This window comes from Aristolochia californica, unplaced genomic scaffold, assembly GCF_029961685.1.
Source record: "Aristolochia californica isolate CCGP_79_NKW_82.1479 unplaced genomic scaffold, dmAriCali1.0.hap1 SCAF_12, whole genome shotgun sequence".
In the NCBI taxonomy this organism is placed as follows: Eukaryota; Viridiplantae; Streptophyta; class Magnoliopsida; order Piperales; family Aristolochiaceae; genus Aristolochia; species Aristolochia californica.
The window spans coordinates 16,604,705-16,624,970 of NW_027181793.1; the positions used below are offsets into that span (position 1 = coordinate 16,604,705).

Below are 20,266 nucleotides of genomic sequence, written 5' to 3' on the forward strand. Positions count from 1 at the left end.
TAATTATAGCCTAGAGCCTAGTCATCCTAGTTCCTAAGTCCTTATCCTATTAAGAAAATTTTAAGCATTCGTGGCAAACCTTTTCTTTTTCTTTTCTTATCAAAGGAAATAGTGTCTATATATTTAGTTTCATCATTGAAGCAGTGATCGACCTTCTCTCGAATCCCTTCCTAAACCAACAGCATGCTGCATGCACCAGATACAACAAAACTGTAAATCCTCCTGTAGTCATCATATACCCTACTAATTACTGGGCGTATATTTCCTGGAGATTCGGGTCATTTGGGGCTATACAGATGGTGGGGCATTCGTTCCATCCCTCCGCCGCTGCAATGGATTCGTCCATCCTCGCCACCGCCATCCTGGTGCGCCCAGTTCTGCCTGTAATACATATTCTGAGAAGACTGCTGCGGAGCCATGAAGGTTCCGGTCATCAACGGCGCCGGAGCCAGCCTCGCGAGCCTCTGATGGTGGGGGTGGTGATGATGGAGATGGTTCTGATGGTTCCCCAGATTGAGCAAGCTGGGGGAGCTGTGGACCCTGGGCATCCCGCCCCCGCTGCTGCGCAGCCGATTCAAATGCTCGGAGGATTCCCGGAAGCCGTTGGAGTGGGAGAGGCTGGTCTCGCTGATAGACATGGGAGAGGAGCCAGAGGAGGAGATGGTGAACATCGGGCTGGATGTTCGGACGACGCCGTTGATGGCGTCGACGTAGCGCTGCTCCAGTGGATTGGGTTCCAGGAGGGAGGGCGGCAGTGGAGACGGGGCGGAGAAGACGGCGCTGGCGGAGAAAAGGAAGGCGCGGAGGCGGGGGGAGGCTCCGTTTGTGAGGGACTTGGTGTTTTGGCGGTTGTACTCGTCGATCATGTGGTTGAGATCCTCGTCGCAGGTGACGGTGATGAGGGCGTCGAGATCCTCCGGCATCAGTTGGTATTTCAGGACCACGTCCACCTCGAACAGGCTTGTTAGCTTCTGCATTAGCTCTGGAAGCAGGAAAAACGTCGAAAACTTTAGGGTGCCATTCTTAATTTGCAGGATCCAAAATCCTTTAATACCCCCGGGATAAACACTTCAGCCATAAAAATGCAGCAAAAAACATGAATTTCAAGCTCGGCCAGGTTCTTGCCTACATCACAATTACCACAGTTAAAGCACCCTCAAAGCATACACCAATCAACAGCTAATCCCCACCCATTGATCAGTAGCTGCTCAGCTAATTTATTATTCATTTATTTCCTTTATTGCTAAATGAAACATGTACATTTCAATAAAAACTTCATCCAAATAATTTGGTTTCTGTTTGTGAAGACACAATTGGTTGTAAAATTTAAAAGATTCTACGATTTCTTTAAAATTTAATCATCCTTTTTCTCCCTAGAGGGATGATCCAATACAAAATATCATTTGGTGTTAAACATTAGAAACACGCTGTCTCAGCCATTCAATCATGATCAATGGCTGTCTCAGCCGTCCGATCATGCACCAAATGACTTTTTTCGTATAGATCAATCAGCCTTGTTGTCCCTATCACACATTTGAAGATTATATATGAATTATGAAATACTTTTTTCTCCAAAAATAATATATGTAACTCTACTGAGCGTTTGAGTTGTGAGAGAAGTGTGTTTGAAACCTTGCCTGAGAAAGTGATGTTGCAAGGGACAGCGACGACGCGAGTCTCCCCGCCAACGTACTTGAGCAGACCGTCCGATGGCCGGGGAAGGATCTTCCCGCCGTAGCTGCAGAGGAACTTGACCCGGTCCCTCGGCGACGACAGCGCATCCTCGCCGTTCTGCACCATTCTGCGCTAAATGCCACCTCTCGAAGACAAATCTGAATTCTGTTAACCAGAGGTTTTTTCTTTTGAATCTTCGCAAAAGAATACTCAGGATTTGAAATCTTAAAAGCCGGAAAGTGAAAGAGGACACTGCTTTTTCTGTTGGCTGCCGTATCCGTTTCTTCCGCCCAATGGAATCCCCCAGCACAAAGCCACTACTTAATTTCTCGAACAAAGGCCAGCTCAAAACCTGCCTCGAATATCAGAAAATAAATATGGAAAAAGTTTAGAAACTAATTAATTCTTCAAAGTAAGCAAATAATCTGGCAAACAATAAGCAGCATAATTTTGAACTTTAAAAGGGAAAAAAAAAAGCCATTGAATGGTGAATCCAAGAGTGGTCTCCGATTATCATTTCACAAACACTACCTATTGAACATAATAAGGCAGCGAAACTTGCCTCGTATCTTCCTTCCAGCAATGATGTTTCTCGAAAAACTTGTTTATCGATCTTCCTGAGACTCGGCTCCGCATAAATAATTCAAGAAATCAACGATGTTTCCTTCGCATACGGACATGATCAAAATGAGGAAGAATTTTCTGTTCGTGATCGAACAGAAATGACTAGCGAATAGACGGATTTTCGTTACTTGATTAAGCAAAACAGAAAGCGGAAGCTCCAAAGAGCAGATCCAGGAAGAAAGAAACACAAAAGTAATGAGAGATTGAGAAAATCAAAAGCGCCTCATATTTGTTCTCAATCGAATCCTCTACGTAATCATTGCAGGACAACGCAAAACATAGCTACAACAAGGAAGAGAAGGAGACGATCTCTCCTCCTCGGGATGCAATCCATGAGGATAAATATTCCAGGTCGACTCAGAAAAAATATAATCCACAGAAACAAGGATCACAATCTACAAAATGAGATCAGAATCAGATCATAACACTTAATTTTGAAAATCTAATCATAATAAAAAATGAAGTATATTTTTACGAAAATTTTCATCGCTAATCCGAAAAAGGAGGTGTTTGGTCCCTATTACGTCTTTTGACTGGAGCGACGGAGAGAGAATCGGGGCCTCCGCTTCGCCTCTCGCCACTGTCCCGTCAAGTCTGGCCCAAAAATAGTCCCATCTACCAGGAAAGGAGCCAGCAACCGAAAACCAACGTAATCCTCTTATAACCGTCTCGATGGGCTGTTCCGGACTTTCTCCCTCGCTGCAACCTCATTTTACAGGATTGACCTCACCACGGTTTGCTGCACGTCTCCGATTCACTGATGTCCTTAAAAAGAAAAAATTCAACATTTCGTGTTTGATTCACAACTTAGGGGGGTTAGTCAATAATGAAGTTTACGAGCATTATATAGTTCATTCAATTAAGTCGTTAGGGGTATTTGAGGAGAGATTAGACAAAGAAGATCGAGAATTTCTCTAATGTTTATCAAGTTAGCCTTTAATCTAATTAACTAATCAAAATATCCATGCAAAAGGATATTTTGATTAGTTAATATGGGAAGAATTCTTTAATCTTTGTCATTTTTGACTAATCTCTTGCTTACAATAACCGATTCGTCTTTTGTATTCACAAATCCAATTCTAATACCATTAGCCATTAGGCTTGTTCTATCAAAACATGTTGTAGAAGAGTTTGGATCCGCTAATCCAAATGAAACAACGCAAATATGTTAAGATTTTATTCGGTATGCATGTTGTGGTTATAATATATCTATCAAGTTCTGGTTAATTACTTAAGCTTTGATCATTTTTTAATCCCATCATAAAAATGCTTTAGCAACTATTGATGTTGAAAGAATACAAACTCTTAAAATCTATCACTACAATGCGAGGACTATACCCTTAATATAGGTGCATTCTTATCCTAGCAACGGTTGGGAAAAATACTTATTACTTTCTTAACATGAGTACTTCCCTATGAAATAAAGGGATTAACAAAAAAAAAGGCGTATTGAGCAACTTAATATTAGTTGTTGTTATTTCGAGTACAAGTGTTATAGTAATTTTTCTATGTTGCTATTGGACTTACAAAGCAATTGTAATAGTTACTAAAGTAGCACAAGATTAGTTATTATATGTTACATTCTAGCACTACAAGAAAAAAGATATTCAGACCATAATTTTTTCAATTAAATGAACTTCCATTGAAAAATGAAGCAAAATATAGGATTAACCATTTTTAGTAAACAAATTGTCAATGTTAAAGATAATAATTTTTGGTAAAATTCTTTTTCACTGAAAAATGAATTCCTGCTACAAGTTTTTTTGCCAAGTCACCTTCCACAGTGCATCTCAAGAAGATGGGAAGTAAGAAGGTAGAGGAAAAGAAGAAGCAAGTGAGGAAAGAGAAACCAATATAAGAGAGAGCGAGAGAGAGAGAACATGGGGACGGACCGCTGAAAAAGTTAAGTGCCCTCCCCTTTGTTGCTATTTATAATGTAATAAAGTTTTTCAAGTACCAAAAAGCCCTTGACAAAGGGAAGAAATAGCAAGAATAATGAAAAAAAAAAAGGAAAAACTAACTACCTGTTACACCTTGTTCTCTAATACTCTCCCCCAAGCAAGTACATAAACAACAATGACACCCAATGTGGAAGAAGCATCAAGAAGAGTGTTTGTAGCACCAGCTTTAGTAAAAATATCAGCACTCTACTTCTTATTGAATTTACAAAACAAAGTGCAAATCAATCTCTATATGTTTAGTACGCTCATGAAAGACTAGACTTACAACAATGTAGATAGCAACACGATTGTCACAAAGTAACGGCATCAGTCCAATCATAGGAAACCCAAGCTTAGACAATAAAGACTTCATCCACACATCTCATTTACTACATAAGCAATAGCATGATAATTTTCCTCAACACTTCAATCAACGACAACACTTTGTTTTTCATTTCTCCAAGTAACAAGATTGCCACCAACCATAGTACAATAACTAGAGGTAGACTTCCAACCATCAACAAAACATGTCCATTATGCATTAGCATAATTCTTAAATATTCGCATGGCCATGCAATTTATACACCAGCCCCTATGATGGAGATTTATTTCAGTAGAGAAGGATCATTTCCAAAGCGTGCCAATGAAGGAGTTTTCGCTTGTGCATACATGGACTACTAACACTAACATGGAAAGAGATGTTAGGTCAAGTCACTATGAGATAAAGCAACTTACCAACCAGCCTTTGAAACTTTCCAACATCAACATCGTAGTCCTAGATAGTACTTTCACCTAATTTTGTTTCACATGCATAGGAGTCTATGTCTATCATCAACAACAACCAAGTATACCCTACAATAGATCTAGAACATATGCTCATTGGGACAAAACAAACCCATTACTAGATTGGAACACTACCTCAACCCCAAGGAAATAATTCAATAGTACAAGATCATTAGTTTGAAAGTGTTTGCAGAAGCCTTGTTTCAGATGTTGAATGCCCTCCTTATCACTACCTGTCAAGATAAAATCATCTACATATATTGTTATTAGAACAACTCCCTTATTAGTATCTTTAAAAAATTCGAGTGATTCACAATACATCTTTTAAAACCAAACCTAATGACCATATAGCTAACTTCTAATTCAAGCCCGAGGACACTCATTCAGCCCATAGATAATTTTTTTGAGCTTACACTCCTACTCCCCCCTCAACCACAAAACCAGGTGGTTGCAATATATAAACCTCTTCATGAAGATCTCCTAAATAATATCATCTTTCACATCAATTTGGTGAAGGGACCACTTAAAATTAGTCGTAAGGAACATAAGAACTTGTACCAAATTAAGTTTAGGAAATAGGGGAGAAGGTTTCTTCAGAGTCAATACCATATAACTAAGTATTCTTTGCAACCAACCTATCTTTCAACCTAGCAACAATCTCCTTCAGGTTGTGTTTAATTGGTTTCTTTGTTGGAGGCAAATATTTCAAATCCCAAGTATTATTCTCATATATAGTATCCATCTTCTCTTCCATGGTAGCTCTTCATCCCTAATGTTGTGGGGCCACTTGATAATTACAGAGAATTGACACAATAGATAAGGCTACAAGAAAACGTGCAACAATTAGAAGACAAACAATGAATGGACACAAAATTAGAAATAAGAAGTAGAGGGTTTAACTAATGGGTTTTTTAAGAAGGAGAGATACTTTCATCAGGGTTGTCCTCAGATGGCCCAGGTGTTTGGTGAGCCAATGGAGCATAACTATTAGAAGGTAGTCACATGCTTGTACGTCTACCGAGAAATCCAATGGCAAAATAGGTTTAGACATACATATAGATGATGAAAAGCCTATAGAGAAGGCTCCAGAATAAAAAAAAATTGCAAAGAAGTAACATCTATGGAGTTGAAGATTCCTTCTAGACCAGGGTGACAACATATGTATCATTTCTATGTTGGTGAATAACCCATAAAAATATATTTTAGTACTCGAGCATCAAAGTAATATTTGCCAGGGGATACACTATGAGCAAAATATACTCACCCAAATAGAGGAGGAGGTAGTGGAAAAGAATTATTATCAAAATTTTATTGTAAATACAAAATCCAGTGCTTAAGGACACTAGAAGGCATTATGTTGATAAGACAACGAGCAATAATGACAACATAAAGCCATTAAATTGACGAACTTTCATTGATAAAAGAAAAACATGGGCAACTACCAATAGGTGTTTATTTTTTCTTTCAATCATACCATTTTTTTCAGGACTCCATAATGTTTAAGCCTTCAGCTTTGAGATAATGAAGGAAAGAAGAAAGAAGGTGATGAGGAGAAGAGAAGAAGAGAAGAAGAAGAGAAGGTGATGAATGTTAGGAATTAGACGCCCTAATTCCAAACTAACGAGAACAATAATAATAAATGCGGAAGAAAGGAAAAAACAAACATGAAAAACGCTCAACAAGGTTTATACAGGTTCACCTCAAGGTGAGACTATGTCCTGTCTTCCGCCGCTGCAGTAATCCACTATGAAGATGAAATACTTTACAAGAGAAATCGCACACTTACAAGTGTTTCTCTCTAACCTTTTGGGATACAACTCGATATGCTCCTCGACATAAGATGATAAAACCCTAATAGCGGCACCCCTCAATTATAAAGAGAAAATGTTGTGGATTCGATAGCAGGACGAGTCATTCAGAGGAAACGCGTATGAGTTAGTAACTCAGTGGGTGGATGCACATTCAAGTACTTTGGGGATTTATAATTTTACTTTGTTATTTATATGGTTAGGAGTGTTATAGCCAGCGATGGCACTTTTGTAATTTTTCCATTCGAACTCCCTTGCGTTGTAAGCCTTTAAAAGGGCTATCAGAAATGAAGAAGACAAGTATTATTTCTCTCAGAAATTGAATTGGCGTTCTCCTCAATGAACCCTAGGATCGATGTTTTCCAAAATCAAACCCAATGGTGTAGATTCCCCTCCACGATTCTGATATTTTCTCCTTCTTTTATCTCCTTCTCACCAACATAGGGCGTCCAAGGAAATCAGGCCTTCCTGGTTTCACTCGAGCACCTTTAGACGATTTCTCTTTTTGCCGAGTCATGAGGTCAATGGTCCGGGACCATAACAACTTGGTATCAGAGCAGGTAAGCATGGGGGAGTCGTCCAGCAATGAGGAATTGATAGCAAAGCTCAGTGAGATGATCAACGCGAGGCGAGATGAAAGTGATGGGCGATTGGCAGCGTTGTTAGACTGTCGAGTCACACAAGAGGTAAACCAACAATTAGAAGCAATAACTAATCGCATGTATGATTTATTTTCGAGAAGAAATCCACCCCCAAGGGAAGGGGTAAGAGGCCCTTCAAACAGACATGGCGATCAGTCTGCTGGACGCACAGAGCATCCAGCACATGGTGGGAGTTTCAGTCCAGGCAGAGGGGCGGTTCCAAGTACACTAAACTGGACTTCCCTATTTTCAATGGGTCTGAAGACCCTCTAATATGGCTTTATAGATGTGAAAAAAAAAAATCAACCAAAGAACAACTGAAATAGACAATGTGGGTTTAGCCGCCTTCCACATGCTCAATGAAGCGCAGCTACGGGGCCATCAACTAGAATTGGAGAACTCGAGGCTAAATTCGGAAGAATTGAAGTATTTGTGCACCATTCGGTTTGGACCACCTGCTCAGAGCAACCCATTTGGGGATTTAGCGTTGTTAAGACAAATAGGAAGTGTGGAGCAATACCAAAAATACTTCCAAGAAAAATTGGCCTGGGCAAGTAAGGTTGTTAGGGTTGACTAGCATGTTAGTCTGTTTATAGCAGGTTTGACTAAGTCACTCCGATTAGAAGTGGAACTCCTCACCCCTCCGGACCTAGTAAGAGCCATGAATTTGGCCAGAGCATTGGCAGCCAAGCAAAAGATTCAAGCACGTAGGTCAAATTGGCAAGGGGGGAAAATTAATTCTGGGTTGGCCACAACAACCCAACCGTGGAGAGGTAGTGTTGCTGCTGGTAATCCTACAGCGGCTAAGGCCAGTACTCCCACTCCGGCATTCATCTGAAAGTTGAATAGGACAGAGATGGAAGACCAAGAGCTAAAGGATTATGTTACAATTGTGAGCAGTACACTTTCGGCCATCAATGTAAAAAATTATTTTGGTTGGAAGTTGAGAATGAGGAAGATGAGGGACTAGAAGTGGAACAGGCTAAGGTTGAAGAACCAGCTATTTCGTTGAATGCAATCATAGGACTGCAGTGAACCAAGACGATGCAAGTGTGTACGTTAGTCCAAGATCAGCCCTTATTAAGCTTTGTGGATTCAGGGAGTACTCATAATTTTTTGAGTTTCACAGCAGCCCAGCATTTACACCTTCATATTCAACCTTGACCACTTAGATTCGGTTTCTGTTGGAAATGGGGAAAAGGTTCCTAGCTATGGGGTCAGCAAGGCGATAATATTTTCTATTGATGACTCCCCTTTTTCTGCATAATTTTTTATCATTCCATTAGCGGGTTATGACATGGTTTATGGAATCAAATGGTTGCAAACCTTGGGCCCCATCATATGGGATTTTGCAGCTTTGACTATGAGCTTCAAGTTTGGAGGGCACCAGGTTAGATTACAAGGTCGTAAGGCTGACTTTCCAGCATAGCTACACTTACTCCACCAACAGGACACTTCGGACAGCACTTTAGACAAACTGTTGGATGAATTTACAAACCTATTTCAAGACCTCGAGACATTGTGACCATCGGATCTGTTTGAAGGCTGGGTCAGAAGTGGTGGTTGTTTGTCCTTATAAGTATCCACACCTAAAAAAGGATGAAATTGAACGTCAATGCTCGAACAAGGCCTCATCCAACCGAGTAGGTTCCCTTTCTCCTCTTCAGTTCTGCTTGTGAAAAAACATGATAGCACTTGGAGATTTTGAGTGGACTACAAAGAATTGAATGTCAAGACGATCAAAGACAAGTTTCCCATATCTGTAGTGGAGGAGTTACTAGATGAATTACATGGTGCTCAATTTTTCACTAAATTGGATTTGCGGTCGAGTTATCATCAAGTAAAGATGTATCTGTCGGATATTGAAAAGACATCATTTTGCACCCACCATAGCCACTTTGAGTTTGTAGTGATGCCCTTTGGTCTCTCCAATGCGCCTTCCACTTTTCAGGCCTTGATGAATGAGATATTTAGTGACTATCTTCGAAAGTTCATTTTAGTCTTCTTTGATGATATTTTAATCTTCGGCAAGTCTTGGGACCAGCACTTATGCCTTGTCTTTCAAATTTTTTGAGCAAACCATCTTTACTTGAAATGTTCCAAGTGTTCTTTTGGAAGACCTCAGGTGGCCTATCTGGGTCACGTCATAACAACAATAGGGGTGACCGTAGACCTGGAAAAAATTCAAGTCATCACACATTGGCCCCAACCAGCCCACATTTCAGCACTAAGGGGATTTTTGGGTTTACCTGGCTATTATCGAAAGTTCAATCAGAATTATGGTCCATTAGCTACTCCTTTGACAAGCCTACTCGGACCGAGGTCATATTTGTGGTTGAATGTGACACTTCAAGAGGAGGTATTGGGGCGGTGCTTCAACAATCCCAACACCCTATTGCCTATTTCAGCTGTCAACTAGCAGACCACCATCACAAATTGCCAGCCTATGAACGAGAACTCATTGGATTAGCAAATTAATGGATTTTGACTTTACAGTGGAACATAAGGTGGGTACCTTGAAAAAAGCGATTGATGCTCTCTCAAGACGTTCAGAAGAACCACAAAAAATTTGTGCCATCAGTCATCCCAAACCTCTCTTGCTTGACTCAATCAAAGAGGAAATCCAGCACACCCCAGTGACAACAGCTAGCCAAGACAACCCAACAGACCGATCTGTTAGGTGTCGAAAGCTACCACCTACAAGAGTGGACGGAACCACTCTGACACCCACCCCGCCCATTCTTGACCGCCTTTCACGGGATTCGAATACTGGACGTGGCGTGCCCAGCTTTGATACCATAACAGCGGCTAGCCAATACACCCAAAAGACCGATCTGTTAGGTGCGGAAAGCTACCACCTACAAGAGTGGACGGAACCACTCTGACACCCACCCCGCCCATTCTTGACCGCCTCTCACGGGATTCGAATGTGGGACATGGCATGCCCAGCTTTGATACCATGACAGCGGCTAGCCAATACACCCAACAAACCCATTTGTTAGGTACGAAAAGCTACCGCCTACAAGAGTGGATGGAACCACTCTAACACCCAACACTCCAGGAATTGTATCAACAAATTGTTGATGGAAAAAAACCTTCCAAATGGTCCCTTCAAGACAAACTCATTTTATATGATCGGTGCATCTACTTATCCTCTTCTTCTCCCTTGGTTACAGTAGTCTTATCAACTTATCATGACAACACTCATGAAGGCCTTCACAAAACGTTACATTGGATTCAAGATGATTTTTATTGGGAGGGTATGAAATCAGCAATTGCAGATTATGTGGCTGCTTGTCAAGTTTGTCAAAGGAACAAGGCCGAACATTTAAGCCCAGCGGGTGTTCTCCAACCACTCGATCTTCCCACACAGGTTTGGTCTGACATTTCTATGGATTTCATTGAGGGCCTCCCTAAGGCTTCGGCAAAGTCACTCTTGCTTGTGGTGGTTGACAAATTTTCCAAATATGGCCATTTTATCCCATTGTATCACCCTTATACAGCTTCTAGCGTGGCGCAAGTATTCTTCTCCAATATTGTTCGCCTCCATGGCATTTTGGAGTCCATTGTGAGTGATAAGGATGTCGTCTTTACTATAAGCACCTAACCAATACAACCCGAAAAGACTAGTCGATTAAGGTGCAGAAAGCCAAGTCTTAACACAAACTGCAAACACTAACACCCACCCCGCCAAATGCAAATGCAAAGTCCCCGTGTCAAACATGTGAACGCGGGACGTGGGACAAACCTGCTCTGATACCATGTAAGCATCATATAACAATTCACCATCTGTAGGGCTAAGGCAATGATGGAGTTCAATAGGAGAGTCCATAATCCTATCATCTGTAAATCCTGCTCGACTGATCACATCAGAGGGGTATTTCGATTGAGACAAAATATAACCTTTAGGAGAATAGGCAACTTCAATACCCAAAAAATACCGTAAGTACCCAAGATCCTTCATTTCAAACATAGAATGAAAGTGTAGTTTAAGGTTTACAATCCCATTATCATCATCACCAGTCACAATCATATCATCAACATAAAGAAGAACCATAATATGCCCCACAACAATTTTGTGAATGAACATGGCAGAATCATAATTTGAAGCAACAAATCCAAATCGAATCAAAGAGGAATTGAACTTCTCAAACCAAGCTCGAGGAGCTTTCTTGAGACCATATAAAGCACGTCGAAGACGACAAACATGACCAAAAGTATGAGAAAGCCGTGGTGGTGGCCGCATATATACCTCCTCGGCCAAATCACCATTTAAAAAGGCATTCTTAACATCCATTTGATGAAGATGCCATTTTTGAACAACAGCAATAGAAATCAAGGTGCGAATTTTCTTCATTTGAGTTGCAGGAGCAAAAGTCTCATCATAATCAAGGCCTTCAATTTGTGAGAATCCTTTAGCAACTAACCGAACTTTGTATCACTCAAGTGTACCATCAGACTGAGTTTTTACTTTGAAAATCCATTAACAACCAATAGCATGTTTACCTGGAAGAAGTGGAAGTAACTCCCAAGTACCAGTTTGGTGCAGGGCGGTAAGCTCATCATTAATGGCTTGTCACCAATTTGCATCAGATGTAGCTTCCTCGTATGACTTAGGCTCAACAAAAGAATGAATCTTAGACAAAAAGGTCAAATAGGTGGAAGAGAGCAAATATGAAGATGGACTATACCTCTGAGGGGGGCGACAAACACGAGTGGAAATGAAAGGGGTGGCAAGATGCGGATCACTAGAGTCCAGAGAGTCGAGAGGGAGAGGCGCCATAGGAGAAGGTAAGTCAGTGTCTGCAGGTGACTGTTGCAAAGGCATATGAGAGGAGACAATAGGCAAATGAGAAGAACACTCAGGAAGTAGTCGTGAATCAGTGGACGAATGGTGAATGATTAATTTGTCATCATGACGCTCATCAGACACAAAAGGATCAATGTGTAACAATTCTGTATCATGCAAAACATGAGTAGACAAGGGAATGCGAAAGTAACAGAACTGTTCCAAAAATATAATATTTCGAGAAACAAAAAGTCTACCAGACTCAGGATGATAACATCGATAGCCCTTTTGACCAAAACCATAACCAAGAAACACACATAATGCAGATTTTGCAGAACAATTTAGTGCGACATGAAGGGGGTAATAAAACAAAACATGCACAACCAAAGACACGTAAATGCTCATAGGTAGGACGAACACCATACAACCGTTCAAAAGGCAAGATACAGCCAGAAACAAAAGAAGGAATACGATTAATCAAATAAGTGGCAGTATGAAGGGCTTCCCCCCAAAATTCAGAAGGGACAAAAGCATGGAGTAGTAAAGAGCGAGCGGTTTCAATAAGATGACGATGTTTGCGTTCCGCAACACCATGCTGTTGAGGCGTATAAGGACAAGACAACCGATGAATAGTACCCTCAGACTTAAGAAAATCATTCAATAATGATGACATATATTCACCACCCGAATCAAAGCGAAAAAATTTAATGTGAGTGGAAAAATGGGTTCTCACCGTAGCACCAAATTGAACATAAATAGAATAAAAGTCTGATATTTGAAGCATAAGAAATATCCAAGAGAAACGAGTAAAATCATCGACAATCAATGCATAATAGCGGGTCCCACCTTTAGTGGATACAGGTACAGGTCGCCAAATATCAAATTGAACAAGATCAAAAGGAGAAGAAGTAACAGAATGGCTTATTGTAAAAGGTAGATGACATAGCTTGCCAAGATTACAACCAACACAATCACCAAGAGTGGAAAATTTAATAGTAGAATCTAACATATTATTTGTGATCATAAACTGTAAACGAGAAGCGGAAACATGTCCCAAACGAGAATGCCATAAGTAAAAAGGATTATTTATAGAAAGTAAATCATGCAACAAGGATTGAACTGAAAGACTAGACGCCTGCAAAGGTACTTGCAAATTCAAGTCATCAAGCAAGTAAAGACCACCTTCTCTATGGCCTATCCCAATTTGCCTCCCGGATTTGAATTATAAGACAATGATCAGAAGCAAATGTAATAATAAGACCTAAATCAGTATGTTTGCCGATTGAAAGAAGGTTAACAGCTAAATGGGGAACATGGAAAACATCAGACAAAGACCAAGTAGGGTGAGTGATAGTTCCAACCGAGGCTAATGGCATGGGAGAGCCATTAGCAGCTTGGATGTTAACTGGTTTAGGAGGTTGAGCACAATCATGTAAAAGAGACAAATGGGGTGTCATATGGTGTGTGGCCCCAAAATGTAAGATCCATTTATGAATGTCATTGGAGCCAACCAAACAAGACATACCTGCATGAGATGCAAATTGAGTGCTAGGAGCAGACGACTTTCCAAGAATGCGTGCGATCTTGGCTGCTACTGATGATGGATCAGGCGTAGAATCACTGCTAATAGGAGCATGGGTAGAAGGTGCATCTGAATAATCCAAAGATCCAACGGTAGCAGATGGAAGAAAACCTCGATGTTGAGGTTGACGACTAGATGCATGATGTTGTGTAGGTTTGAAATGGCCTTGATTTTGACAACTAGAGGCATGATGTTGTGTAGGTTTGAAATGGCCTTGATTTTTATTGTTGTTGTTCAATATGGGGCACTATTTTTTCCAATGACCTTTACCATGACAATAGGAACATTCATCTTGTGCAACTATCCCTTTAGACTTCCCTGATGACTGATGAGCAATGGAGTGTGTTCTAGAAACAAGTACTTGTATCAAGAGATGATGACTTATTGGAAGAAAGCCCACCCAAAGACCTCAACCGCGTTTCCTCAGCCAACAACTCACATACAGCTGCAGACAAGGTGGGTAGAGAATCTCTATGGATCATGGATCCTCTTATCATTTCAAAATCACTGCGAAGAGCCATAAGAAAATCAGTAAGCTTTCAATCATCACATGCTCTGGTATATTCAGGTAGCTTCCGAAATGAAGGTGGATCCATCATATATAATTGATCCAAAAGAGGTGTCATAAAAGAGTAGAATTCTTGAATGGTAAGATCACCTTGCTTAGCGGATTGAAGTTCTGTCTTAATCTGATACTTTTTTGCAAAGTTTGTCTGTTCATACAGAGTTTCCAAATAGTCCCATATTTCTTTTGCAATCTCATACTTCAAAAGTTGCAAGGTGATAGACTGATCAACGGTGTTGCTGATCCAGGTGAAGATTTTTGCATTATCAGTCAACCACTTTTTATTTTCTTTAATGAAGTCAGTGGATGTAGATCCTGGAGCAGTAATATTTCCATCAATGTAATCCACAAGTCTTTCCCAACTAAAAAATTGCGCAACACAAACTTCCAAAGAGAGTAATTACTCCCTGTAACCGGACAGAAATAACCTTCAAATCATTTGAGTTACAAATAGAATCCATAGAAATAATTGTCAAATGACTTTGCAAATGTAATTCAACAGTGCTAATTCTCCAAGTAATAACCAAATATCAAATATCCAAATGGCAACTACAAAATCAAACAGAAATGCAACAAAGCCCGAAGCCCCCTACCTCTTTGCCAACGGTAACCAAAAATGGAAAATTATGGCAATATCCAACACCTTGAACCGAAAGCAGCAGAGTCCTAGAACGTTTTACGAAAAGGCAAACTCTGCAACTTTGCCCTAGCTGGAGGTTTCAAATCCATCGAATACCTGCAGCAAGTCGCCCCGACCCGACCAAAAAAAAAAAATGTCCGAGAGCCAACGAAGCTCTAACCTCTCTGCCAACGAAAATCCAAAGAAGTTTCAATCTCTCTGCCACAGAACCCCAATGGAATAAAAAACCCACAAAAACCTCTCTGGACAGAAACCCAAACACCAAAATCCGACTAAACCCCAACCTCTCTGCCAACGAAAATCCAACGAAGCCCCAACGAACTCAGACAAAGCCAAGAGCGTGCACCAAAGGCACAAACCCATGAAAATCTCTCTAGACAGAGACCCAAACACTGAAATCCAATGAAACCCCAACCTCTTTGCCAACGGAAATCCAACGAAGCCCTAACGAACTCAGAAAGAGCGAAGAGCATGCACCAAAGGCAACGAAAATGTCAAGGCTATGAATTCCACTCTGATTTGGGTGGTGAATATATGTCATCTTTATTGAATGATTTTCTTAAGTCTGAGGGCACTATTCATCAGTTGTCTTGTCCTTATATGCCTTAGCAGAATGGTATTGCAGAACGCAAATATCATCATCTTATTGAAACCGCTCGCTCTTTACTACTCCATGCCTCTGTCCCTTCTGAATTTTGGGGGGAAGCCCTTCATACTGCCACTTATTTGATTAATCATATTCCTTCTTTTGTTTCTGGCCATATCTCACCTTTTCAACAGTTGTATGGTGTTCGTCCAACCTATGAGCATTTGCGTATCTTTGGTTGTGCATGTTTTGTTTTATTACCCCCTTCATGTCGCACTAAATTGTCTGTAAAATCTGCATTATGTGTGTTTCGTAATTATGGTTTTGGTCAGAATAACTTACATGGTATCAGAGCAGGTTTGTTCCACGTCCGGCGTTTGAATCCCCGCGCGTTCGCATGTTTGACACGGGGACTTTGCATTTGCATTTGGCGGGGTGGGTGTTAGTGTTTGTGGTATGTGTTAAGACTTGGCTTTTCGCACCTTAATCGACTAGTCTTTTCGGGTTGTATTGGTTAGGTGCTTACATGGTATCAAAGCAGGTTTGTCCCACGTCCCACGTTCGAATCCCCATGCATTCGCATATTTGGCGCGGGGACTTTGCATTTGCATTTGGTAGGGTGGGTGTTAGTGTTTGTGGTCTGTGTTAAGACTTGGCTTTCCACACCTTAATCGACTAGTCTTTTCGGGTTGTATTGGTTAGGTGCTTACATTTACAAGCCAATTCTGGTTAGACCTTTTCAGGATATGTGGGACTAAACTCAAATTTTCATCGGCTTATCACCCTCAATCTGATGGCCAAACTAAAGTGGTTAACCGCACGGTTGAAATGTATTGAAGGTGTTTTGTGGGTGACCGTCCCAAACGTTGGGTGGAATGGATTCCTTGGGTGGAGTATTGCTATAATACGTCTTTCCACACTACCTTACAAGATGCCCCCTTCCGGATCTTTTACGGGCGGTAACCCCCTCGTTTGTTCTCTTATGTTCCAGGTTCCACCAGAGTTGACGTTGTTGATCAGGCCCTTATGGAGCGTGATCAAGTGCTGCAACATGTTGTCCAATGCCTTCAGAAAGCTCAGGCTCTCATGAAAGAATATTATGACCAAGGACACCGGGATGTTCAATATAATCCAGGTGATGTGGTGTGGCTCCGTCTCCAGCCTTACCGTCAAAATTCCCTTGCTGGCCGTCGACACAAGTTCTCTCCTAAACATTTTGAGCCCTTCACTATTCTTCAGTGAGTCAGCCAGGTGGCCTATAAGTTGCAGCTTCCGACCAATTTCAAGCTTCACAATGTTTTCATTTGTCCCTTCTCAAGCCGTTCAAGGGGACAATACCTCCTCCAGCTCCATTTTTACCTCTGGTTGAAGGCAAGCACATGCTTCTCACTCCAGCCAATATTTTGAGTACTAGACAGAACCAGAACAGGTGGGAAGTCCTCATTCAGTGGACCAACACCGATGCAACTGAGGCCACTTGGGAGAATGTGGACGTGTTTCAGCAAGTTTATCCTACCTTTGAGCTTGAGGACAAGCTCTTTCTCCAAGGGGAGTGATGATGTGGATTCGATAGCGGGACGAGTCATTCAGAGGCGACTCGTATGAGTTAGTAACTCAGTGGGTGGATGCACATTCAAGTACTTTGGGGATTTATAATTTTACTTTTTTATTTATATTGTTAGGAGTGTTATAGCCAGCGATGACACTTTTGTAACTTTTCCATTCGAACTCCCTTGCGTTGTAAGCCTTTAAAAGGGCTATCAGAAATGAAGAAGGCAAGTATTATCTCTCTCAAAAATTGGATCAGCATTCTCCTCAATGAACCCTAGGATCGGTGTTCTCCGAAATCGAACCCAAGGGTGCAAGTTCCCCTCCACGAATCTGATATTTTCTCCTTCTTTTATCTCCTTCTTTCTGACATAGGGCATCGAAAGAAATCAGGCCTTCCTGGTTTCACTCCAATACCTCTAGACGATTTCTCTCTTCGCTGAGTCACGAGGTCAATGGTTCGGGACCATAACAGAAAATTAGGGCAACCATTTTACAAGAGTGAAATTCCCAAACTGCCCTTAATAAAATAATAGTTAATATATCGTGGACCTGGTGGGGGCTCTGCCCGCTACACCCCTGGACGATTTCTCTCTTCGCTGAGTCACGAGGTCAATGGTCCAGAACCATAACAGAAAATTAGGACAATCGCATTACAAGAGTGAAATTCCCAAACTACCCTTAATGAAATAACATTTAATATATCGTGTACCGGGTGGGGGCTCTGCCCGCTATACCCCTGGATGATTTCTCTCTTCGCTGAGTCACGAGGTCAATGGTCCGGGACCATAACAGAAAATTAGGGCAACCGCATTACAAGAGTGAAATTCCCAAACTGCCCTTAATAAAATAACAGTTAATATATCGTGGACCGGGTGGGGGTTCTGCCTGCTACACCCCTGGGAGGGAGGATTCCCACCCCTTCCAACCCCCACGGCTACTTGACCGCATAGGTCGATCCGTGACAAACTTAGCGTAGGGCGTTAATTAGACTCCACAACTTAACAATGACTGAGAAGGAGAAAGAGAAAAGGAGTGAGATGTTGAGGAGAGAAAAGGGAGGAGGATTCAGGGTTGTCAACTTATAAAAACCCTCCCCGTTAAGCTTTATTTATAAATGCTAAAGAAGGATCTTGTCCTGTTGGAGCCAAGAAAGATCAGACATGGGATCTCATCCTGTTGAAGCCAAGAAGGATTCATAAGCATTCCACTTCGGTTCTGATTTTCATAACCAAACGTTTCTTCCCCTTTTTTCAAAAAAGAATAGCGAAGAGCACCTAATAGAGTGACTTCAATCAGTCTCTAATCGTCCACATATCAGCTTCTTGAATCAGCAAATCAAATTTCTGGTTTTCCAAACACAATATTCTCAATCCAACCACGAAATTTCAAAACCAAATAGTTGCAAATAACCATTGTACAAATACTATTATCGATCTTCTTCAAACCAAACAACTAGCCGATATGCTCATGAATCGAGCTATGCAGGTATGGATTAGAATAACTTAAAATTTTTCTTTATAAATCTCATTAAATAAAAGCATGATCTCTGAAGTAAAGATGTCTCACATGCATCTAAACATTTAGGTAGAGTAAAAAACAAGAAGGACGTGAAAAGAACTTAGATGTTGTCCCGAACCATTCCAGCACACAACCGAGAGGTTGATAATCCATCATTAATCTGAGCACTTGATGACAGAGTCCTAGGAGGTCTGCTCTAATACCATGTTGTTTTCAGGACTTCATAATGTTTAAGTCTTCAACATTCAGATCATGAAGGAGAAGAGGGGAAGGTGATAGCTGAGAAGGAGAAAGAGAGAAGGAGTGACACATTGAGGAGAGAAAAGAGAGGAGGATTTAGGGTTGTCAACTTATAAAAACCATCCCCCTTAAGTTTTATTTATAGATGTTAAAAGTACCAATATTACAAGTATATCTTTCACCCTAGTAGGAGTGAATAAGAGAAAAAAACATAAGATAATTACAACAATAACACCAAAGCTTGCCTATATCTTCTAATAGATAGCTCTTATATTAAATGGTTCAAGAATGACACATTGGTTATTAGTTGGTTAATTAACAGCGTAGAGGAGCACATGGAAAATAATGTTGTCCATCTTGAAATTGCATAGCAGATATGGGACACTTGTGCCAAGTTGTACTCTAGTACCGAGAATTTATAGAAATTATACAATGTGTTTCAGAATATGTTTAATACAAAACAAGGGGAAACTTGCATGAGTACTTGGCTAGGTTTAGAGGGTTGATTCAGGAGTGGAAAATTTCTTTGTCCTACTCTATTGACATCTCGGTTCAATAAAAGCAGCGGGAGGCCTTAGCAGTTGCCATTTGTTTGGCCAATATCAAGCCATATCTAGAGGTAGCCAAATCATTACTGCTCAGCAATTCCATCTTGTGATGATATAAGTGGCACATCACTTCTGATTCCAAACCCCTCTTCCACTCCTCAGGCTAAGATATCCTTTGCTATGTATTATGGTAAAAGGAGTACAAATTCTACCAATAGAGGGCGCGGTAGAAATTATAAAGGAGATAGAGGAAAAGGTGGTAGAGTTGGTCTGGTTCTTTAAGGACTGATAATCGGGTATGCACTCATTGTGGAGGGTTTGATCATCTAGTTGATACTTTTTGGAAGCTTCATGGCAAGCCAGATTGGATTACTGCCAATTAAGGCTCGGTTAGTAATACTGAAAAGAATGAAGAAATAACCGAGTTACAGAAAGGAAAGAAGAAAATATCAGATGATGATTTTGAGCTATTACAAAGGATGAAAACTTTGACGATATCCACTTCTACATCTTCCTCTACTATTGTTGCTACTACTACTATCTCAGGTATGATCTCTGCCACTTCCTCCTCTTCATCTTGGATCATTGACTCAGGTCATTATTTAGTAAAGTGATTGCGTTAGTACTCAATACCCCATAATGAACATTTTCTTGAAAAATGTGTTATTTTAAGTTGGTATTAACTAGATGGAGTGAGTCTATGGATTATATTATTTCCTTGATGGCACATGAATGTGTAGAAACTTTGACAATTATTGGAAGAATTAATCTTTAGCT

The 20,266-nt window shown here is 40.8% G+C and overlaps 1 protein-coding gene across 1 annotated transcript; it reads right to left on the bottom strand.

The window, feature by feature from the left end:
- Positions 1-278: 278 nt before the first annotated feature.
- LOC137946616 (RAF-like serine/threonine-protein kinase PRAF) lies at positions 279-1,800 on the bottom strand. Its single transcript, XM_068792946.1, has 2 exons — positions 1,638-1,800; positions 279-982 (listed from the first exon to the last, which is right to left on the bottom strand). Exons 1-2 carry the CDS (start codon positions 1,798-1,800, stop codon positions 279-281), a joined length of 867 nt encoding a protein of 288 aa, XP_068649047.1.
- Positions 1,801-20,266: the final 18,466 nt, after the last annotated feature.